The 24,806-nt window shown below is 34.4% G+C and overlaps 2 protein-coding genes and 1 long non-coding RNA gene across 4 annotated transcripts in view; all 3 read left to right on the plus strand.

Annotated features, from left to right (window-relative positions):
* The window catches only part of LOC108205166 (nucleolin 1), a 47,651-nt gene that overhangs the window by 22,387 nt on the left and 458 nt on the right, over positions 1-24,806 (plus strand). Inside the window, exons 10-11 of the mRNA XM_064081998.1 lie at positions 24,259-24,347; positions 24,445-24,799. Coding sequence (XP_063938068.1) covers positions 24,259-24,347; positions 24,445-24,799 — 444 coding nt within the window. The remainder of the gene's footprint in view (positions 1-24,258; positions 24,348-24,444; positions 24,800-24,806) is intronic.
* Positions 14,609-15,529, plus strand: LOC135147941 (uncharacterized). The gene is made up of 3 exons (XR_010285820.1): positions 14,609-14,668; positions 15,150-15,235; positions 15,389-15,529. It is a non-coding gene; the product is annotated as an uncharacterized LOC135147941 (long non-coding RNA).
* Positions 21,815-23,991, plus strand: LOC108204521 (uncharacterized). 2 transcript variants are annotated; one of them, XM_064082003.1, is made up of 7 exons: positions 21,815-21,936; positions 22,309-22,438; positions 22,560-22,670; positions 22,892-23,162; positions 23,237-23,326; positions 23,397-23,516; positions 23,899-23,991. In XM_064082003.1, exons 1-4 carry the CDS (start codon positions 21,896-21,898, stop codon positions 23,030-23,032), a joined length of 423 nt encoding a protein of 140 aa, XP_063938073.1. In that variant the 5' UTR covers positions 21,815-21,895; the 3' UTR covers positions 23,033-23,162; positions 23,237-23,326; positions 23,397-23,516; positions 23,899-23,991. The 2 variants fall into 2 exon arrangements, with proteins under 2 accessions (XP_063938073.1, XP_063938077.1); XM_064082007.1 differs by lacking the exons at positions 23,397-23,516; positions 23,899-23,991 and having other exon boundaries at positions 23,237-23,327.

Below are 24,806 nucleotides of genomic sequence, written 5' to 3' on the forward strand. Positions count from 1 at the left end.
TAATATTATAGTAACATGTGATACTTAATTTTTTATATAAAAGGTTTTGAATGCTATTGTTTTAGTACTATGTTGTGGCAGGGATGTTTGTGGGCGGTGTTGTAACACCTTATTATTGTTATGAGACGTCTATGAGGAGACCAACAACTATTTAACTTTTCTTACGTTCACCAATAATTGAGGGCAGCAGTTTATTTGTTCTCGTAAAGACAGTGGACCCATACTTAACTCCAAATCATGGTTTACTTATATTTTTTTTGATATTGGTGGACGTTCGTTGTCGTTATGTTTAATTCATGGAGAGCTTGATTGTCTTTGCCTGATTAAAGAAATATTATAGACGTGGTTCCAACTTTGTTGCAAATTTTTAAAAATTGTGCATTCGAAATTATTGCGATGTTGTTGGCTGGATCATTTCGGATGAAGAAAGAACTCGTTTGGGAAAAAAAGTTTTTCTATATATTATCTATTTTAATATTAATATTTAATACTTCTCTAGATTTCCTTTTTTAATACAATGGCATCTCCATTAATTTAAAAGTTGTATGGCATTTACAAATACAATCGAAATTTGTCTGGCAAATAACGCGGTTTTGAAGATTATTTGAGTCTATGTACTTGTTTCACCTGATTGTTCTGAACCTTCTTGAAGAGTGCAAATAAGCGATTTGCAGATTCATTGAGTATATGTTCTACTTGTTTTTCACCTGATTGTTCTGAACAATCGACATAGATTGCGATCCCGTAATAAACTATCAAACCTGAATCAAACCATTCACGCAAATCATACGATCTATAACCTCGCTTATGGAGAACCTCAAAACAAAACCCAATTCTCACAAAAAAAAAAAACGACATGACAAAAATCCACATATATTGGACTTCTTGAAAGGAAATAAGATTTCAAACAAGAAACAAAAAACAAAGGACGATTGAGACTTTCAACCGTGTGAAAAATCAATGAAGGCCGTCAAAATCTTTTAATGGAGTCTAGGTTTTAGGAGAACGGGCTTGGGACCTTTTTCTTAGACGACGTCATGGGTGAATACGGGTGGGTTCGGTCGGGTTCGAAGGAATAGAATGATCATACACAATTAGTCCGGGTTATATAAAATAAAACACATTTCCTAACGAACTATACATAACTTAATTAAATTTGGGTTAGGTTGATTTCGGTTTGGGTCGGTTTTAAAGTTAAAAACACAAATAGTAATAAATAAACTGTCAATGTCAAGAGAACAAACTCCTGGTTCATAATGAGTCAAGAAGCCAACGTCATTAAAACATTTATACATCATAAACTACATGGATGCATAATATCAAAACTAGATGTTCACTAAAATTTACTGTGTAGCTCGAATTCCCGGTTACCGATTTCCGCACTGCATATAAAAATTATATAGGAGGGGAGTGAATATATAAAATCTAGGCAATTGTTCAAATACAACTCCTAAAATAAAAACCAAAATACAAAACTAAGGGAAACTATAGCTAAAGACATCATCCACCCCTATATTTCATCAACCATCCCCTACATGTCATCACTCATTCAGGGCCCACCATCACGCCACTTCATCCATCCCGGGGCCTTTAGGCCTCGCCAAGTCTCCACATAAGTCCTGCAACAGGTTCCAGACAGCCTTTAAGAGTCAAAACTTGGCCCCCAACATGTCTCGTTAGGCCCCACCCCGACCCTACCAGGCTCCATTTCGATCTATCTAAACCCCTTTTGGGGTCCATTCCCGGTCCCCCAAATCTTTATCATTCTATTTATCGTTATTGATTTGTATTTAGTCTGTTTATGACGCCAAGACCATTTATATATACAGTTTGCGCCTGTGCGGTGCTTCTGAAATTGTAGGAATTATATTTTTGGCTGCTGTCAGCTGCTTATGCTGGCATACGAAATTTCCAACTCAATTAATATTATTTTTCTTCAAAAAATAGAAAATAAAAATCATGACGAAAGACGGTCAATATATTTTAAATTCTCAAACTCAATTCGCTAATTGATTTGGAGTAGCTAACGTATTATGTGATACTTAGTAAACAAAATAATATCATAAAAATGAAGAATAATATCTTAAATTCCTACAACCACATTAGATAATGGGTTTGTCTAGTGTGTGCCCATGGCACATTGCTAACGGAAAACTCATAAATTTGGTTGTGTGTTTTGATTGGTGGGTTGTGTGAATGCCGGGGGGCCATCATTAATTAAAGGGGGGTGTAAGCCAAATCAAAACAAGGAAAAGCTATCATCAAATTTGTGCTTATTGTTGCCCAGGGCACACCATTAGAAAAACCGTTTTAGATTAGATAAGTATGCTTTTACGCAAGTTACAAACTAATGTTTTGAGAGTTGTGTGTGTTTTGGTACATTCTATTAATAAAACTATTCATTTGTCAAACAAACATAAGCAGAGTGACTATTCAATCTAATTAATATAGTCATAATTATATGTCCCAACTATTTGAGTCAAAAAATATGCATTAATATATCCAATGACTCGCAACTAAACCACCAATTATTTTTAAGGATGAAATACACACACAACATTCACTCAAACCTTACTCCTCACGGTGATATTGATTATTGAACGTCTAGCGGATGTATTCAATGATATTTTAAAAGATTTTTTTTTCTTATTGAATATTGGCTATTCAATTAGATTTGTTTAAATCTATTTAAAATCATGGTGTATTCAATTGAGATTTTAAATTATGTTACAAATCGATAGTCTTCAATAAGATTATGCTTAAAAATCGATGGATTCAATTGAGATTATTAAAATCCATTAAATGCATGAGATTTGAATCATTTTTTAATCCTAAAACATTTGTTTAAAATCTTAAAAAAAATCTCATTATATAAAAAAATAACCAATCAACATTACATAAATCGGTCTGTAGATTAAAAACAATCAATCTTAGGGATAAAGTACAGGTACTGTTTTGGTGTGCTGTTACAGACAGTACCAGTAGTTTTTGCTGAAAACCAGGTGAAAACTCGTTTGGTAAATTCTAAAAGCAGCCTTTTAGCCTGAAAAGCTGCCTTTTAGACAAAAGTAGATCCTTCTATTGCTTTTCGGAAAAAGCTGATTTCAATTTTTGCAGGGAGTTCTACAAATTTAACTATAAAACGCTACTAAAAACATTATATTTTTATATTATAACTCAACAATCAACGAAAAAAGTCACCAAACAGTTATCTGATTTCTACCCAGCACTTTTTTATATGCAATTTCTGACCAGACGTATCTTAAACCAACAAAACATGCCTCTGTAACGTTAGTATCTAAAGTACGGGTTATCTCGTAGTTCTGCGAGTGAACAGATGGTTATTCTACTGACAACATCAACTGTCATGTCCTGGCAGCAGATTATGATACCACCCCGATGACGCCTTTCCTCACTATTCTGGATCTTTCTTCCGAATATCAGTATTTTGGGCCAATCATCCAGCTATTTGGCCCAATTAAGCCCCATTAAATACCCATAATCCTGGATAAAAACCCTAATTCTGCAATTCTGTCAGTTCGTGCAGTGGAGATAACGGCGAAGATTCATACCCGGCGGAAGAAGAGATTGCAGCTCAGTCCACTTCGAATATAGTTTTATTATTTGTCTTGATTATTTTTTTGATTATTTTTGGTGTGGGGGGGGGGGGGGATTGTAGTATTTATTGTCTTGTTTTTCTCATAAACTGCCCATATACGATATAATGTTGCGAGGTTTAGGTTTTAGTGGTGTTTAGATTTACGACCTATTTGTGTCATGGAATTAAGATATTATTAGACAAGAAGGGAATGAATGTTGAAGTTTAAATGGAGGAAGGTTTGTTTACTTGTTTATATTTGTGCCATGTTTGGTGTTATATGCCGTGTCTAATTTAAACTACTTAAAACCAGGATAGACAACACTTTTAATTAGTCGTTTTGGGGTGTTTACAGAAATAATTATGGCTGTGCAATGTGGCTAGGGGAGATTATGTTTTTTATTGTACGATTTGAGCTCGTTTTGCTTTGTATCGATTGAAATTAAAAATGTTTGTTTGTTTTCCGGTATTTCTCTATTTAAAAAGCAGAAAGGTTGACTGCTTAACTTATGATTTGTTGATTTCCAACAGATTGGTACCAATGCAAGACCTGGATTCTTACCACAATGGACAGACAATATTACCCTACAAAAAGCATGACAGATCAATCAATTATATGGATCCAAACTTAATTCTGTTGAAGAAAACAATCGCAGCCGAGGAGCCACTAACAGAGGCTGAAGGACAATTGGCTCAAATGTTGTCTTGAGTATTGCTGGATGAAACTTAAGAGAACTGTTGTCCACTCTGAGGGAGCTTTTGAGAACTGAGTTGCTGACAAAGACCGTAGAGGCTGATGATGATGAAAGAGCATTTACTCATCCCTGGATCTACGGAGGTTAGCTCAAAGCATTGTAAGTTTATTTTATCTCACCATACTCCTTTGGTATGTAACTGAAATGATCTCTAAATGTATCGCGCAAACAAATCTAGGAACACTAAATCGAGGGAGGATTTCAAATTAAGCCTTAATTTTATTACCCTGTGAATTGAAATCCAGATTATGCACCTGTATTATTACCAGGATCCAGTTCACCAACCCAATCCTCCAGAGTTGTTGGCGAAGCTCCTCCTAAATTCCACCAATCAAAGACTCCAGTGCAGTCCACACTGGTAATTTCAATGTATTTCTTTCATATTGTGTTTACGGACAAGCATCCAAATCTGGTATAATCTCATCATTGTCAAGGGTGTTTACATGTAGATTATACGTTATTATTATATAATCCTCATCTTTAAAAAACAATAATAAAAATACAATAACTTCTGTTATAACCAATGTGTTCATATAAGAACTTAACATAAATCAAATCAAATTATTTTTCCTATCTATAATTTTTTAAAAAAAAACACCAATTTTTTAAAACTTCTGAAAGACGGCTTTTTTTGCACAGATTTATAATTATATGAATAAAAATTTAAATCTGATAACAAAATAGAGAAAATGGAAAAAGTATCAATTTTTTGGCATTTGTAAAAGGAATCTGAATTTGTTTGTTTGACTCGATAACTAACACGCGTATAATCACATTTCGAGAAGTTGTTACCAGGTACCATGAATTGTCGTTCATACACCAGATTTAGTTATAACACTATGTAAGGCCACCGACGTTGTGCAATTTATCGCGTTGCGTTGCTGTCACCTCTATTCTATACCAACGTGGTTGCAAAAGTACACTTTTGTGATGGTTTGGAAATTTCCTTTCTAAATTATTACTATCTAAAATCGTTATATTGAGGTCTCCCTCCATTATGGGTATCAGAAAATGGTCAGTAAGTTTGTCTACACCTAATATTTATGTTATTTGTTCACCCAAACCGCCTTATTCACCATCCATGTGCAAGAATACGCTTTAAAGCTGCAAACGATCTTCCATTGTATTATCAGTTAACGAGGAAGAGCCATGCACCAATGTTTTTAACTATGTCTGCAGGAACATAACGTCCCATGTTTTTCGACCAGGGACCTCAGATCGTGACGAAAATCCTGTCAGCTACACATGAAGAGGTTAATATTACATAAAAAAGTTGTGGTCTATTATAATTATACATCAGTCTTCTATGAATATTTTTTTCTGGATATGATGTATATGTTCCATCAGTCCCATCTCTTATGATTTATATCTATATTTCTGAATGTACTTTCCTCAATGAATATTTATTGGAGTTCTTAAGTTTGTCTGTGCAATGTAGTAGACCTTTCAAACAATACCCATAATACCTTTTTAGCTTCTTGAATGTAATAAGGAAATTTGCCTACACTTTTTACGACAAGAGGAGTATATGGATCTCACTACTTAAACTGAGAATATGTCAGCAGACATGGAAAATATGGTAGGATATCAGGAATTTCTGTAGATATCTTTCGCACATGTAAACCTTTCACATGAATAGGGGAAAATGTGGAAGGGTATTGATTTCTTATGCATAACCGACATAGTTTATTTAATTCTTAAAACTCACCGTGTGATAATCACCGCAATATGTATGGATAAATAAAACGTGACAAGCATATATTGACAATAATAATAAGTCTACAAACCTTAATTGAGGGCAAAGTTAGTTTTTTTAGGAAAACCCTAGACATGCATCATTGGTTACTTAGTTGAGGTAATTCCATTTTCTTTAGAAAACCCTTGTATAAGTCATTGATAAAGCAAGAAGTAAACTTGTTACTCTAGTATTGTTTCTTGTTGTTGTTGAATTAATAAAAGTTAATACTGCTTTTCAGAGATTATGTACTGTGATCAGCAGGTTGTATTTCACGTGAGTGCATTGATTTATTTGATTTATCTGAAATTAGCACAAAAATAAGGGAGATTTCAAAATTTGTGTCAAAATGAATAAACCAGCAATTATATAGTGAAAAATTCAATATGCTCTAAATTCAGCCCAGGGTTTTATGTTCATAGCACCAACTGAATTTGCTATTTAAAATCTTCTTCCTTCAAATATTTTTTGGTGCTCGGTGAGTAGGCGTGATGAAGACATCTGATCCTCATCAACTTGATAAAGTGTTCTTTATTTAATTCTCTTTTTTCTTCAATTTCCTCTTCTACCTATGCACAAAAGTCCAAATTTAGGTCCAGAGAGCCTCACCACTTTGAACCACAAATATGCAGAAAGTATGATAATCAATATAAGTATTTTGCACCATTATCACTATTGTAGTTGTAAAATCCTCACTAAAGTCTAGTACTCAGCCTCTAATAAACCCATTAACTGTACGCTATTATATTTGTGGTCAGTATTTTTATTAATTCGTAAAAAATGCTTCTTTACTCTTCTTTTCTGTTTTCTGCTTAATCTTGACTCTGCATTGTGGGCTTAAGCACTTGTTGATAATTGTGATAACTCCTGGCCGCACCAGGAGTGTGTGGTAGCGGGATTTAGGATCACGTGTTTAAATTGGGGGTCTATCTTTTCACAAATTATGTACATTCACATATATATTACCAGAAGAAAATGTAGGAAGTGAACAGAGAAATGAAAGCTCCTCATTTCACCATCACATGCAATCTTGACTAAAATGTGCAACGAATATTTGATTTATGAATTAAGACCAATGTGACTTGTTATTGATGCAGTCGCAGTACGTGAGTACCTGGACGTGCCTTCCCATTTAATTATTATTAAATTATGTCACAAAACCATAGGAACAATATAAAGTATGAGATCTTATTGCATGTACATTTTTTTATGATTTTATGAATTTATGCTCTTAATGTCTTTGATCTTGTATGGTTAATTTTACATGAATGGGTGATGAAAGTAGTATTTGTTGGCAGTATCAGTAGTGATTTCTGGAATCCACATTGATTGCTTTTGCAAATCTTCATATGTTAAGCTTCAATTGGTAAACTGTACTGTTGTGTTTGGTTTAGGATGAATGAATTGGTGGAATGAATGAAATTGACTGTTTCTGGGTAAATCTTCAATTTTTTCATCCTTTCCCTGTTTTCTGCACAACCACCTAAACTTGAGCTCGAAACCCCCATTTTGAGAAGGAATTTCCATTGTCGTTCATACCCATTCTTCCCCAAATTTTTTCATCAAATATTTCACTCATTTTTTAGAAATATTTCCTCCTACCTTCTTCATCCCACCTCTGCAGCCAAACACGACATAGACCTAAAGTTCTACAATGTTCATCAATATATGTTGTTCTTTTTACAGGACAATTGCATATGCAAGGCGATCTTGAAACGAGTACTTCAATGAGGTAAATGTAGAAAAAACCCATATAATTCAGAATAACAGATGGTCAGCCTTCAGCATCTGTACATCTTTAACATTTAATGGAAAATATTATGTTGGAGACCAAGGCAGGATAAGAAGGTCTCAGAATTTAGCTGCACGTGCTGCTATCTGTCTCTTTTAGGTACTTTTCTTCATTGCAGTTTTCGGTTCTAACCTAAAAAAGAAAAAGCTGTCTAGAATTTTTTGTGCTATCCACCCCACTCTTTATAAGGTATAATAATTCAGCTATGTGGAATGTCTTTATTACATGTGTAGATTCTGATGCAAAATCTGGTATCTCGAAGATTATTAGTAATGGAGACTTTCTTCTTTGAAAGATTAAGTTTAAATTGCCATTAGTGGAACAAGGGAAGGTCCGGGGAAGCTAAGAAAGAGTGTGGGAATTTATCCTCGGGTAGTATATTCTTAATACTCGTAATGTATGAAGGTCGTATTGCAAACATTGTTGTAAACTACCATCTTTGTTATATATAGGATATTTTCATTGGTAATTAGAGTTTAAAACATTGTAAAGTTAAACCTCCACATTTAGATTTTATAGTTTAGAATTGCTTGCCTGGCATAGTCATTATAACATTATAAAAAATCGCAAAGAAAGTATCTATTTTTTATTTAGAATAGAAAATGGGGAATATAATTTTGAGTTGCACACAGGACACATCACTCTTTGTATATTGGAACACAGGGGCGTTGGGACTGTTTCTCCCACCTACATTGTTGTGTGTCCAGTGTGCTGGGCACTTAAAGCTTGTTGATTGACTGAATAAGTTATGGCCTTTATAATACAGGCTCTTTTTATAATCATCCTGATATGAGTGATGTGGAACAAAATTTAGGCTAGGGTTTAATTGTTTAGTGGTTTACAAGAATGGTACGGCTAGGGGCTTAGGACCCTAATATGATTTTAGGCGAACTACACTACATTTTCCCTTCCCGTATGAAGTGATGTGGAACATAATTTAAGATATTATGAATTTTCCCCAGGTAAAGTTAACAGAAGATTTTGTTATCATTGGTTGACATCTCAGTGTATTTATTTACAAGAGTTTTAAATGTAGGCTCAAGCTATCTGATATTAGATTATTGGACAGGCCCGGGTGTCTCTGGCCTAGTCCATTAGGTTATTGTACCAGAGTATAGTGTTCATGTTGTATATATCTACAATAAAATCGGCGCATAATATATCATTAATCTAGTTATTGGACAATTCTTTTTGATCGTGATTGCGATACATAAGTTTTTATCCATTTCAACTTGATATATTATTAGTATTAAATTAGGTTATTTGCAATTACTCCACCAAAATATATCTCTTTATTGTTTTACTTGCCATATATTAAATTATCATTGAATGTCGATTGTATTTTAGGTCTTTCGAGATATGCAATAAATATGAAAACTAAAGAAAGAATACAAGTATTGAAGTCAAAATTTTACTTTAGTTTGTGTAGAAAATGTATTTTATAAGAAACATACTTGATGTTTGGAATTCTGTTTCATTATACTCCCTCCGTCCTAATTTTGGATGGCGCCCTTTGATTTTAGTTATGTATGTTAAGTTGCATTGACCACCTACATACCCATACTCAACGGGGACTCTAGTTGGGATGGATGAGTATTATAGTTGTACTATGTGGCATTGGATATAGACATGCCTTGCAGTCATTTTTTATATAATAAGGAGCATCTCCATCAGTGTCGTAGTGAGGGTTCCTAAATATATAATAAACAATTCAATTTCTAAAATAGTGAGGATTCTTTATTGAAATGACAACTTTAAACAATAATCCCTACTTGTGTTCCCTATTATTATTATGTATTAATTCAAGATCTATTAACAAAGAGATAATGTAAAAAATGTGGGAAAGAGTGTGAAAAGGTGGGAAGTGAATATTTAGTCATTAAAAACCAATGAGGAATAGGTTAACCATTCCTGTTTATTAGGAATGAAAACTGGATCCTAAATGTTTAGGGATAGCTAGGACTCTGTTGGAATGGATTTTTATAACATATTTCTCAATTATGAGTTTAGGGCATCATTATAGCGGCATCTTGAGTAGATTAACTATTTGATGTCCTAAACTATGATTTTGAGGAATATGTTTTAAGAAATCGATCTCTAACAGAGTCCTAGTCATTCCCCAAACATTTAGGATCCATGTTTCATTCTCCTAATAGGTAATGGCCAACTTTCCTTATTGAGTTTCAATGATTAATATCTCTTTCCACCTTTTGCACATTTTTTTTCAACATTTTTTACATTATCTTTTTGCTAATAGATATGAATTTAATATAATAATAATAATAGGGAACACAAATAGGGATTATTGTTGAAAAGTAGAAGAGATTCTGATTAAATGACAACTCTTACCATAATCCCTATTTGTGTTCCATATTATATTCATAGTATTAAATTCAGTCTATTAGCAAAAAAATTAAGTAAAAAATGCGGAAGAGTTGTGGAAAGATGGGAAGTGAATATTAATCATTAAAAACCATATGAGGAATAGGTTAGCCACTTACCACTTATGAGGAATGAAAAGTGGATCCTAAATGTTTAGGGAATGGCTGGGACTCTGTTGGAGTGGATTTTTATAACAAATTCTCAAAAATTATTTAGTTTATTTGGACATTCATATGGGCATCTCGAGTAGATTAGCTATTTGATGTCCTAAATTATTGTTTGAGGAATATTGTTAAAAAAAATCGCCCACGGAGTCCTAGTCATCCCCAAACACTTAGGATCCATGTTACATTCCTCATAAATAGTAATGGCTAACTTATTCCTCATTTGAGTTTCAATGATTAGATATCTCTTTCCACCCTTTTGCACATTTTCATTATTCTTTTGCTAATTAGATTTGAATTTAATACTATAATAATAAGGGACACACAAGAGGGATTATGTTGAAAAGTGATGGTTCTGTATTGACAACTTTAACATAATCCCTATTTGTGTTCTCTATCATTATTATTTTAGTATTAAATTCAATATCTATAGCAAAAAAATAATGTAAAAAATGTGGAGGAAAGAGTGTGAGAAAAGGTGGAAGTGATATTCAGTCATTAAAAACCAAATGAGGACTAGGTTAGCCATTACTACTTATGAGGACGAAAAAGTGGATCCTAAATGTTTAGGGAATGGTTGGGACTCTGTTGGAGTGGATTTTTATAAACTATTCCTCAAAATTATAGTTAGGCATCTCGAGTGATTAGTATTTGATGTCCTAAACTATGAATTTGAGCCAACAGAGTCCTAGTCATTCCCTAAACACTTAGGATCCATATTTCATTCTCATAAAGGTGTAGCTAACTTATTCCTCATTTTAGTTTCAATGACCAAATATTCGCTTCCACCTTTTGGCACATTCTTTTCAACATTTTTACTTTTTCTTTTTGCTAATAGATATTGAATTTAATACTATAATAATTATGTGGGAACACAAATAGGGATTATTGTTGGAGTTGTCATTCATATAGAGTCCTCATTTTTTAGAAATTGAATGTTTATTATATTTTAGGAACCTCACTAGGACACTGCTGGAGATGCTCTAAAGTGCTTGTGTGAATTATGTTCCTTGCACAACAGGAGTCTGGTTTTTTTTAACGGGTTAAGTTCTTTATAAGCTCATTAGATTATATTGTGGCATGTGGGTTTAGATAAATAAATATTGTTGCTTCGTGCCTATTCAGTTGCATGTAACTATAACTAAATGTACTATACTACATTGATTCTTAATTTAAAAATAAACATGACATTATTAAAACTATATAAAACAAATACCTTAGGTAGTAGTTTGTAGAGATGCCGAACATACCTTAGGTTGGAGTTTTAGGAGATGTCAATTCGAGTATCTAACTTCCTGGGCAAGGGAATTTTTTTTTTTTTTTGGGGGGTGGGGGTGGCCTTTGGTTGTAGGATTGTTATTTGATGTCTATCTCTCGTCCTTCTAGAAAGACACTCGTTACGGTTCTAGAAAGACCACTACTCTTTTACCGTAGTTGGTAACCCCTTTTTTAAAGCAAAATACGTTAGGTAGATTTGGTTTGGGCCTAAGATGTCTAACAAAAACATATGCTTCATATAACTAAGTCAATCATTTCTGTGTATAATGAAACATTAAAAATTCAGATGTGTAACCAGTGTCGTGAAACTGTTTTACCCTATATTGTGAAACAAACAAAAAAAGAATTACTAAACTGTGGGAGAAATTATGCTTATGTTGTGTCTCTCTATGTTTTCAGACATGAATTTTTTTGGGGGAAAAATAATCTTTAGCATGAAAGTGGGATGATCGGGATTTACTAATAACCTATTATGGCTGTTGCCCCACCCTTTCTGCAAGTTTAGTCCTCATATCCCCTTTATGCTGATAACTAGTATATTGTAAATATTTATTTTACAAACAAAAGGTAAAACTTGGGTGATCTCATATTTTAGCAAGTTAATAGGAGATCTCTCGACGCTTACATTTCCCTTTTCTTCATTTTGGCGCGTTAAGATGCGATGCCTGTGGTGAAGAGAGATCATATTCTTTTATCACTTTTCCTGGTGAAGAGAAGATCAGACTCGTTTTATTACTTTTGCTGTTGTATTAGCGGTAAATTTTGTATTTCATATTCTGAACATAGTATAGCTTGACTATTAAAATAATAGAAGAGTTCTTTAATTATAAAAATCTTATTTTTATTGAATATTGTCGTGTGTTGGGAGTAATTAATGTTTTTGTCTTGCTATCAGCTAGCTCAGGTTTTGAAGCCTGGGAAGTGGAAACCTCCTGTAGGATAAGGGCACAACCAACTTTGATTTTGGAATGAATTATAGTTAGAGGTACATTGCATTTCGCACCCCTTAACTATCGTTCAAAAAACGATATTGTACCCATACTTTGAGAAACTCAACTCGCACCTCATATCTTTACATTTCAAGAACGATACGCACCCCCTCCGTTTAAATTCCGTTAACTTCCGTTAAAATACTCCTTCCGTCTCAAATGTACATGTCCCTTTTGCTTTTCGAGGAGTCAAATTGACTAATTTCTGACCAAATTATTAGAAAATATTTATTTATTATTTTAGGAAATAGAAGTTGCATATTTAAATAGACAAGATTTACTTTTTGATAATTTTTTTTAAAATTTTTGTTTATTAAGCTATCCCCAAGTCAAAATGATTTTAATATCAAATTTTTTGTTAATAAAGTGTGTATATATATAATAAATCACATAATATTTATTTTTTATATTTAAATAGTGTATATTTTAAGTACTTAATACCACATATAACTAAAAATTCAAAATCATTTGTGATATGTAAAAATCATTTTGACTGGGATAGCTTAAAGCTTAATTAAACAAAAAAATTTAAAAAAAATATCATCAAAAGTAAAATCTAGTCTATTTTAATATGTAACTTTCTATTTTCTAAAATAATAAATAAAACCTTTTCTAATAGTTGGTCAAAAAATTATCAATTTGACTCGAAAAGCAAAAGGGACATGTAATTGAGACGGAGGAGTATTTTAACGGAATTTAACGGAGGGGGGCGTATCGTTCGTTGACATGTTAAAGATAGGGGGTGCGAGTTGAGTTTCTCAAAATATGGGTACATAATCGTTTTTGAATGATGTTAGGGGGTGCGATCGCAATTACCTCTTATGTTATTGATATAGTTCTAACTTTAGTAATCTGTATATGTGAAAACTTGGGGAGGCATAGGCTACTAGCATGTTGACAACTTATGTTTACTGCCCCTTTGTGATCTGTAATGTTCTCAAATGAATTGATGGGTCTCCATGATACAATTGAAGATAAGAACAAACTGGCTGACTAAAGTGAGGAGTCTGAATAATTATGTGATTTATGTATACATCAGTTTCTTAATGGATGCATGATGTTGGTTCACTTTACACACTGTTTTTGGTGGTCCTATCAGTATTCATTCATCATAGTGTGCAGGGTACAGATTGCTGCAGTGCCGTCAAGTCAAACGTGTACTCTGACCCCATCAGTTCCTAGTAACTGTGATCCTCTGCAAGGTGAATTAACTAGTCAATTTCTGTTCTATATTGCAATCCTATCTTTAATTTAAAGTTTAAACTTATGATGTTTTTCCAACTTTACTTTTAATAGTGTGATACTAGTGTCTATTCATCATCTTAAAAGCTTTCTTTAATACGTTGCTTGTGGAATGCAGGTTTTGACAATGCTGTATTATCTGGACCTTGTGTGCTACACAAGTTTGGGTCCGGACCTGAGACACATATTTTTGGTTGTGGAGGAAGCCTGAAACGGGAGTTATGCTTTAATGCTGACGTGGGCTTCTCAGAAGATGTATTGCAGCAGGGGGTGGTTTCTCAGGGACCATACTGGCAAACATATATCCAATTTTTACACATAACTATGGCTGGTTCACGTCTTCATTGCTGAATCTAAAGCAATCTAGATGGTCTTTCTATCTGTAAGGAACTGGGCTATAACAAGATCCAGTTACAGGGACGACTCACGTCAAGCTACCTTATGCTTTGGTCGCGATCAAAAAGTTCTTTATCTGAGCAAAGTCTATGGGATGATGATATACAAATTTCAGGATGAGCTGTCTATTGAGATCTTGCATGTAGTAGGGAAGGCAATAAAAAAATGGCAGATTATCTTTCTAAAAAGGGTTATCTTAGCAAAGAAATGGGGACCATAGATGTAAGTCTAGATGAAAGAGCAAAAGAGAGCTTCTGGCAGGGGAAAATGGGAATATTTACCTCAAAAAAATTGAAAATCAATCGCTGGGAGTGAGCGAGAATAATTTGCATACTGGGTACCACTTCCTTTTACATTTTTATATTTTACTCAGAGCCTTTTATTATTTTGAGAATAAGCCCCCACCCCCACCCTCTGGGTTCGATTTTAACTAAAAAAGTTAGTGTTATTCTGGACTGCAGTATAGAGGTGATTTGCCAAGAGCAGTGACCAGCTGTCCACCAAATGTTATTCTACATAAACTAATAGAGATTCTTAAACTGTGTAATATTTTTTTTATGCAAGAACACTGCCTAGGTTGATGGAGGGTTAAATAACATTCCTTTTCTGCATTTTTTTCGGTAATGAATATATTAAACAAACTGCATGCGGAGCCTGATTTCCTGACGTGAGAAGAAAGAGAACAAACTCTATGTTGACTGTAGTTCCTATGGTTAAATTTATTTGTTACGTCTTAATGCAAACGTGATTGACAAGGTCTAGTTTACTGTGCAGCTGTCTTTGGTTGGTCTCATAAAGTCAGTTACTTTAATTTGTAGGGTGCAGATTGCTCCAGTGTCATCAAGTGAACTTACTACATGTACAGTGGCCGAATCAGTGCCCAGCAACTGTGTCTCGCTGCAAGGTTGAATATTAACTAGGCAAGTTCCGTATGTAACCATATGATGTCTTAGCATAAACTTTGTGATGCTTTCCTCTGTACTATTAAGAGCAGTGATACGAGTTTTGTCCCTCGTTTGGAAAGCATGGCTAATTTGTTGCTCGTGGATAATTACAGGGTTGGATTCTTTGGACAATGATTTATTATTGGACCTTGTGTTCTGCCTGAGCTGTCAGGAACTGAGGCTTATTTTCTGATCTATTGGAAGAAGCCACGAGAGGGATTCATTGCTTTTAATACTCAAGTTTCACATAGAAATGGTGTGTTGCAGCAGGGGCTCTGGTTGTTCTCAGGAATTCATAATGGAGAACATATATCCAATTTCTACAATAAACTATGGCAGAGTTTCTATCAATTTTGCAAATCTAAAGCAATTCTAGATGGTCTCGTGTGTGTAAAGAACTGGGTGGGCTATGACAGATCCTGATACGACCGACTCGCTCTTGTTACTCTATGGTTTCACCGGACAGTTGACAGTGACAGTTCCTTTGGATTTGCAAACTATGTGGAATGAAATATACCAAGTTTCAGGAAGCACTATCTGTAGAAATCTTGCATTGTTTAAAAGAAGGCATAAACTAAAACTGGCTGACCATCTTTCTCGGAGGGTTTGTGTCTTCGCTGAGGAATGGGGGTCCATCAATATCAATCTGGATGAAAGAGCAAAAGAGCTTCTTATTGGGGAAAAATTGGGAATTTCTTGCCTCGAAAATTGAAAAACCAATTGTATAGCTTGATACATGATGGTATTGTACCAGCAAGAAAAAAGTGACATATTGCAAGCAATTGATTTTTTGACAAGATTGCAAGCGCATTAGCTAAGAAAATGTGACATACTGCAATATACTCATACATACGTCTGCAGTTCGGAACTGGTTGGTAAATATTCAAACTAAAGGTAGCGTAATATTCATTATCATATTGATTTGATTGGTATTAAATATAGACACGTACTTTGTTTATGTAAGAAGTTGGTTACTGTTGTTAGTTGCAAGTGTGGTGTATACAAAAACGTTATTGCACGCTGAACTCATTGTTTTTGCGATCAATCATTTTTCATTATGGTGTTTTTATAGAATTATTATGCACAATTACTCATATGATTGTTACAAGTTCAACATGGGTGCCAACGTTTTATATACAGATCACATGGTACCTGAGCTGTATATACAACAGATCGTTTATTTGATTGAGATATTTCTATCATAAAGCTTGTGTTGCGTTTTTTGATTGGTTATCATGGATTTTTTTTTTTAAAATTAATTATGAAGTGATAGTTTTTGATCTTATTAATGTTCCTGAAATTCTGTTATTTCAAATATATGTGTTCAATATTTTGTATATGTGTTCAGATATTGCTCATACACTAGTTTCTTTCTGACTATTTTTGTTTGTGAATATTTTTCGCTTCAAATTAAACACATGGGAGGGGGTTAGCGCTCTCGAGCGGGACTAATTTCTAAAAATAGAACCCATTAGAATCAATAAGGTCCTGCTGCAAGAACTCAAAATTTTAAACGATTTTTGGACTTTATATCTAAACCATAGTTTTTCATCGTTGTGTATATGTTTTTAAATAAAATTGTAATACATAAAAAACGACATTTTTGCACCTCTGCAGTTCTGCCGCATAATCCTTATTAATACTAGAACGGTTCCAAATAGTTCTTAGGGACTAAGAGTCCTTGAGGAGGGTCATGTTCCTCTTACAATCGTTAGTCTAAAAACCCTAGAACCTTCTAGTCTTTAAGGGTGCTTGCAACAGAATCGTACATGTAAAAAGTGTCGTGTTTATTTATATATTTAAATTATTTTGAATACACTAACGGTTGCAAAAAAAAACATGTATTTAAATTTGATCCGGAAATCCATTAAAATTTTAGAGTTCTATAGCAGAATCTTAGTCTGATTCTAGATTTTATTTAAATATATTGTTAATCTTGAACTAACCCTACATGTCATATGTCAAATAATTGAATTAAACATACTCGTTTTCACCTTTGTCTCAGTCCAATTATTATTTTAGATATGAGACCTGCTTATTATCAAATTAATTTTGCACTAGACTTGTTGGGAACATTTTATTTAAAACTAACTAGGATTATATATGTGGTTTACGGGGGCACGGATAATCCAGTACATTTCTTTCTTGGTCGTGAATATATGAGCTGGTTGTTCGATGTTCAAAAAATTCTTGTTTAGACAGTTCATACCCTCCATACAGAGTGTTTTGATCTAATATTTCCATTCTCTGTGTTCAAAGTAGTAGCTTATCTTCTAGGGAAGCTAATGTCCCCACCCAGTAAATTCTGTTCCACTTAATCCCCCTTTCATGGCCACATAACTTTATGGCTAAGGAATGAGAAATCTTTCTCCACGTTCCATGAATCCATGAATTGTCTAATCGGGTACACATATATTTCTTTAAATTTATATGTGTTGGGCCGAATTTGACTGGGGCCAATATCCCGATACCTTCAATGTAAGTCTCTCAGAGGTAATATGTGTATTACGAGACAAGGTTAAGCTCTCAAAGTATTCAAAGAAATGAGTTTACCTTCGCTGTGGAAATAATGGGCCGTTTGGTGTTAGCCTTAAAAGAGGAGTGACTTCTTGCTTATAGTAAAGAAGTGAAGCAAGAAGTAGAAGTAAATAAGTTGATAAAGTGTTTGGAAAAAGAAGCAGAAGTTGTGAGCGAGAAGCTTAGCATTCTCAGCTTCTTAAAAGTGCTTCTGCTTCTTTACACCAAACGGGTCAAGAAAGCAGAAGAGAGACAGTCAGAACAGCTCTTGATTCCATTCAAACAAACAAGCCCAATGTTTCATGGTTGAAATTTCCGCAAAGAAGTATAAAAAAGGTTGATTTGAAATAATTGGTAGGATTGAATCCTTTTAAAATGCTTGAAAAATATTTGATGTTGATGGGAGGAGTGATTATGCAAATTAAAATTTGTTCCAAATTGTATGATTACTTGTAAACAGAATAACAACATATTCAATATGTATATGTGGAGCAGCAAAGACTTTTAATTTAAAAGTGATTGGAAATCACTTGAGTAGGAATTATGATGGATTCAAATAGAAGTGATGGAGAAGAAGAGCAAAGGGTGTGTGGTTGATATATATATAGGCTATGATCAAATAAAACCAATTTTTAATAATAAAACTAGAAACCATACAAGTTAGTGATATGCTCAGTACAATTTAGTGATATTCTCTTTAGGATTTAGTGTATGTGTTGCAGGAAGGAATAGTGGAAACTTTATCCAATATGTTCCAGCTTAAAATCTCTGCTCTGTTCATGTTTTCAATTCCATGGTGGATGATAGTGGTGGAGATGGGAGGTGAAGGTGAAGATGGAGGGAAGGATATTGTTGTAGCCGAGGTTTGAGCGGCTTGAAGTGGTGGGGTTGGAGCGTTGCCCGGATATTAGTGGCGGCTCCGCGTTTGAGTTGTGTCGAGTGGGAAGAAAGAGTATGAACATGGTTGAAGAGGTGAGCACGATTAAGATGGGGAGGTGTGAATGGAGGGTGGTGGAGGTTGTGTTGTTAGAGAATAATGGAGGTGGAGGTGATGGTATTGTTATGGGGGGCGGGCGGCATAGAGGTGGTAGTGGTTATGAAGGAGCGACAGACAGAGTGGTGTAGTGGAGTGGGTTGGTGAAGATGGAGGTGGTTTTTGTTGAAGATGGGGTGGCGATGGGTTGTTTAAATTTAGTGGTATTGCTTTAGGATTTAGTGATATTCAGATTGGTTTTTAGTTTTTGATAAGGGGTTTCTATTGGAGTAGAACTCTATATATTATATATATATATTTATTATTCTACTCTATTGCCATCAGAATATCCAATGAGTCCTTTTAGAAAATTAACCAAGAGCCTTTATATAAGTTAAGGTGCAGGACAATACTTCTGGTATGCATAAATTATTTATAAGTGTAACATATGAAGAGTCTTAAAAAAAAATCAGATATGAAAAAGAAGTCTTGATGATGTTATTGGGCGAAATCTTGGCGATGCTATTGTGCCAGATTAACCTACTACATTAAGCAAATATAAAATATTCAAACAGAAAGAGGTGAGTTTACTTTCGATTACGGCTAATAGTTTTAGCCTTTTGGTTATCGGTGGGTTTGGTTCAGTAGGTGTGACAACACAGTGAAAATTCAACCTAACCCAAAATCGATTCGAAATTTTAATGGATCAAAATATCGAACCCAAATCCGTCCGCACTATTCATGGATAACCCGAACTTGACCCGACCCATAATATTTATTGATAATATATGTTTTAGTATAAATATATACATGTCTCCATTTAAATAAATATATTTTTGATTCACAATAGCATATTTATAAATTTAAATAATGGACATTAAAGAAGTAATATAGATATATGTATTTTGCACAAAATTTTTTACTATATTATATCAAAACATAATTTTAAATATCGTAAATATATTGCTTAAATTTATATATTAAATTTTTTATTTGTAGTTGTAGATTATTATTTTTAAATACTTCCATCCTTATTATCTTACAACCGCACCTATGTATCTTACTTGCTTAATTTTATCTTTTTTTAAAAGAAAAACGCCTGAATTACTTAAAAAAAAAAAAAAAAACTGTGAATTATGTCGGATATATAACTTTGAGCATAATTATAAATGAACGGTCCAGATCAAGCGACTAAAAATATCTGCTGATCAAAATTGTCAAAACCTAAAACTGAGCCGCATCACCATTTTATATTTTCTCGACAAGTTTTTTTGTATAATATATAGCAATGTATGTTCACCCCCCACCTCACCCCCTCTCTCTCTAAACCCTATTCGCTTTTAGGTTTTTCAGAGGCCGCTCCTTCTCTTAAGCCCCCTTTGAACCCTTCTCTAATACTCACAGATCTCTGTATCTACCTCATCAAATGGGTAAAACTTCCAAGAAATCAGCTTCTAAGGTCTGTTTTCACTTGTTAATTAGACCCTGTTTCTTTGTTTCATTCACATTAATCTTTATCTATGTATATGTGTGTTGTTTGTTTGTTGTTTTGTGTCAGGGTTTTTGTGTTGTGATGTATCTATGGGGTTTTGAGTTTGTATGTGTAATTTGGCTGATGGTTTGGTTTGATTATCTGGTGGAAGTGGCTCCAGCTGTTGTTGCTTCTAAGCCATGAAGAAGTGTGTGCTTTTTGTTGATTTTGAAAGTTTTTTTGGGATTGATTGTGGGTTGTGTTATTTTATGTTGGGGTTTGTTATAATTGGTTTTGATGATATTTTAGGTAAGAGAGAAGCAGAGGAGGCTGCAGAGCAGTGCCTGCAAGAAACAGAAAGCAAAACGCGGCAGCTTTGAAGCAAGCCAATTGCTAAGACGCAAGCAGAGGCAAGTTACAGAAGAGCAAGAAAAGTGAGAGTAGCTCAGAGGATGATGATTCTTCTTCGGAGTCCGAGGAAGAAGTCAAGGTATAATCTTATATTTGTTTGCCTGTTTTTGGATTGGTTATGATTAATGAAGAGTGATTACGTATTTGTTTGGCTTGTATATTAATGTAAACTAGTGATGTTTTATTGTATGAATTATCAGGTTAAGCCTGTTGCTAGAAGAAGCCGTGAGAAAACCTGTGGATTCTAGCCGCGAGGAGGAATAGTTTCCTCTGATGAGGTGTCCTTATTTTACTAAATATCTTGTGGTTTACTGGTCAAATATTTCTTATTGTTATGAATTTACATGGGTCTTGTTCTGAATTATCACAGGAGTTGTTGTGCCCGCGCTAAAACTGCCAAACCTGCCCCCAGGCCAAGGCTGCCGAGCAGCAGCTCTGAGAGTCGATTCTGATTTGATTCAGAGTATGAGTGAGTTGATGAAATACTGTTTTAAGATTTAATTTTCTTTTTTGTTGAAATTTTGAGGATTACTTTAGTTTGCTGACATACCATTGTGATTATATTATCCACATAGAATGGAATGTGATACATATTTGAAGTCCATGTTTATTCCCTTCGGGCATTTTGACATCAGTTGTTTGTAAATATTTGAAGCTAGCAGTTATATAACTGGACAGGAGGTGTCTTGTTTTTTTTGCATCAAAGTGAAAAGCACAAATGTAGTCTGCTGTGGTGTTGATAATTGAATGGAGTGCTGCTAATTTATTTGAACAATGTTCAATTGGAAGTTTATCTATTAATATTATACATGCATTAAAGGAATATAAGATGCCACTGAAGTTAAATGCTCTTAAACATTGCTAAAATAGTTTATTATAAAGACTGTAAAAAGTATATTTGAAATCTACTTTTTTTGTCATAATGTTGATGGTAGGTATCCGTATTATATATGCTGTTCTAACAGTTGTTAATTTAGGAACCAAGAGCAAGTTCCAGCAAAAAAGCTCCAGCTGCTGTGTGTTGCCAAAAGAAAGCTGAGAGCAGTGATGAGTCTGATTCGGAATCTGACGAGTCTGATTCGGAAGATGTAAGTTTAAAGCATTATAAATTATTACAAGTTATCTTAATGTGCTACAAGTTCTAACAGTTGTAATTTAGGACCCAAGAGCAAAGTTCCAGCAAAAAGGTTCATCAGCACCTGCTGCTAAAAATGGTCTGTTGCAGCCAAAAAGAAGTTTGAAGCAGTGATGAATCTGATTCAGACTCTTCAGATTCTGAGGAGGAAGATGTAAGTCAGATACTGTTTATGACTTCGTATGCTTTTGGCTGAAACATTCTTATTTAAGGGTCGAAATATTTGTTTGGTTTTTTTAATTATTGAATATATGTTTAATTTGTTTAATATTTAATATAAAAGGAAGTGGGAATGCAGTTATGTATACACCCTTAGAGTTTTTGACAAAAACCTTGTCTATTGTGTTGCTCTTAAATTATAACAGAGTACCTTTGATATTGGGAATCATATTTTGTTAACAGTTGCAATTGTAAGATGCCAAAAGAAGTAAAATTTTATTAAATTATATTCGTATGTATTAATTTTTGTTCTTTGCTTCCTTGTCGGAATATGTGTATATGTTGGTTCTAATACTCTGTAATTTAGGAACCCAAGGGCAAGCTGCAGTGAAGAAGACTCCTGCAGCACCTGTTGCCAAAAATGGCTCTGCTGCAGCCAAGAAAAAGCCGATAGTAGTGATGATTCAGATTCTGAAGATGAGTCTGATGATGAAGATGTAAGTATGAGAGAATTGCTTCGGTTACATCAGTTGTCCATCTTGGGTGGATCCCTAAAAGAAATAAAAAGTAAAATATTAAGTTAATTGTGCTTATTTAATTCTTGTTTAAACTAAGCAGGAAACTCCTGCAAAGGTAGCTCCAAAAAAGGCGACTGCTGTATCTTCCAACGGAAAGGATGAGTCAGAGGTAGTGACTCTGATGATGAGTCAGATGACAGTGACTCTGATGAGTTGTTAAATCTTTTCACTGCTCCAGTTAATTCACTTCGAACATTACGCGATCGAAACAAAAATTGCATAATTAAGGATATATAATATTTTTAACAATTTAAAAGTCAGCACAGGCTGGCATGAATATTGTTAATCTACTTGGTTATTTAAGCAGTTTTCTACGGTAAAACTTTTTTGCAGAAGCATGAAGTTTTTTTTTTTTTGTTGTTGCTAAATTGCAGAAGAAGCCAAAAGCTGCTGCACCCAAAAAAGCTGAGAGCTCTGATGAGGAGAGTTCTGAAGAGGATTCCGATGAATCTGAGGATGAGACAAAAAAGCTCCCAAGACACCAAAGCAAAAGGTATGTGCAATACCCAATAATTTTAATTGTGTTGCTGAATTATTGCTTTTTGCTTCAGGATTAATGTTTTTGTGACTTTTGTTGAACAGGCGGTGTGGTGATGTAGAAATGGTAGATGCGATTTCTGCAAAGTCAAATATAAAGAGTGCTGTAAGTTCTAAACGGTTCTGATTTTGCTTTCAACCTATGTGTAGCTTTTGTTGAATATGATTTTCTTTTGCCAGCCCAAAACCCCCAATACTCCTCAAGTTGAAGCCACTGGATCAAACTCTTTTCCTGGGCAATCTATCATTCTCTATTGAGGAAGCTGATGTGTATGTGTCATTTTTTACAATTAAGTTCTGCAATTACAAAATGCTTTTCTAACTACTGTTTTGTTAACAGGAAGAATTTCTTTAAGTGCTGGTGAAGTTGTTGATGTTCGTTTTGCTACTGATAAGAGAAACAGGGGACTTCAAGGGATTTGGCCATGTTGAGTTTGCCACAGTAGAAGCAGCTCAAAATGTATGCTAGTCTCTCACTGTTCGTTTTGTTTTAGTCTTGCTCCTGATTTGAACAAGTATTAGTACTTTAGCTCATTTATATATTAACATGAAAAACAATTATGTCAATCAGTGTTGATTGATTGTTCAAAGTAATAACACCAGCATACCAGCAAATTGAATGTTTTGGCTTCTGAAATATATTTCTCACTGATGGAGTCCAAGTAGTTGCAAAAATGTTATTATCTTGCCAGTTATTTTTATGGTAGAAATTCGTCTAGGTCATTCTGGGTTAAGTTCAACTGTTATGAATGTGGTTGACGTCATTTGTGCATTTGTCTTATCTTTATCTAGGAGACTACAGATTTGAAATGATATCTTAATGTGACTTCTTATAATTGCAGGCTCTTAATTTAGCTGGTCAAGATCTTGTTGGTCGTCAGGTTAGACTTGATTTGGCCCGGGAGGAGGTGCATTCACTCGCCAGCCAGCGGGTAATAGTACTTTCAAGTTTGTTTTTGATCTATATTATATTATTTTAAAAGCATTAATGTTTATTCAAATGATGTTCAGCAATGAGAACTCATACCAGAAGGCAGATAGAGGCCCAGCTTCAACAATATTTGTTCCGGTTTTGATACAGTGGGGTGTGAGGAACAGGTATGTGTTGCTCAATCTTCTTTTTTCTTCTCTTATACTGTTTTGAAGCTGTATTTACTGATCAGTATTGATCTCTGACATTCCGAATTTTTTACATGTGACAGGTTATAAGTGCACTAAAAGGGCATTTTGGGTCATGTGGGAATATAACAAGAGTGTCTGTTCCCAAGGATTATGAGGGTGGTTTGAAAGGGTGTGTATCTATTCCTTTAAAATTTGTTTTTATCCATGATAACAACTGATTAGTAATCAATACTCAAGTTTTTAATATATGTTTATCCGTGGTGCAGAATTGCTTATATGGATTTTGCAGATAGTAATGGACTAAGCAAGGCTTTAGAACTTAATAATTCTGAACTTGGAGAGGGCTATTTGACTGTAGAGGAGGCAAAAACTAGGATAGCAGTTTTGGCAGTGGTGGAGGTGGTGGAAGATTTTTCGGAGGTAGGAGTGTCGGGGTGGAAGGTTTGGCGGGGAGGCCGGTTCGGTGGCGGAGGCCGAAGTGGTGGTAGAGGTGGTGGTGGTAGGTTTGGTGGGGATAGTGTGGTAGGTTTGGTGGCAGAGGAAGGAGCGGTGGTGATCGCGGTGGCAGAGGAAGAAGTGGAGGATTTAGCAGCAGACCTAGCATGGCGACTCCTGGCACTGGTATATA

The sequence above is a fragment of the Daucus carota genome, chromosome 1, assembly GCF_001625215.2.
Source record: "Daucus carota subsp. sativus chromosome 1, DH1 v3.0, whole genome shotgun sequence".
Taxonomy (NCBI): Eukaryota; Viridiplantae; Streptophyta; class Magnoliopsida; order Apiales; family Apiaceae; genus Daucus; species Daucus carota.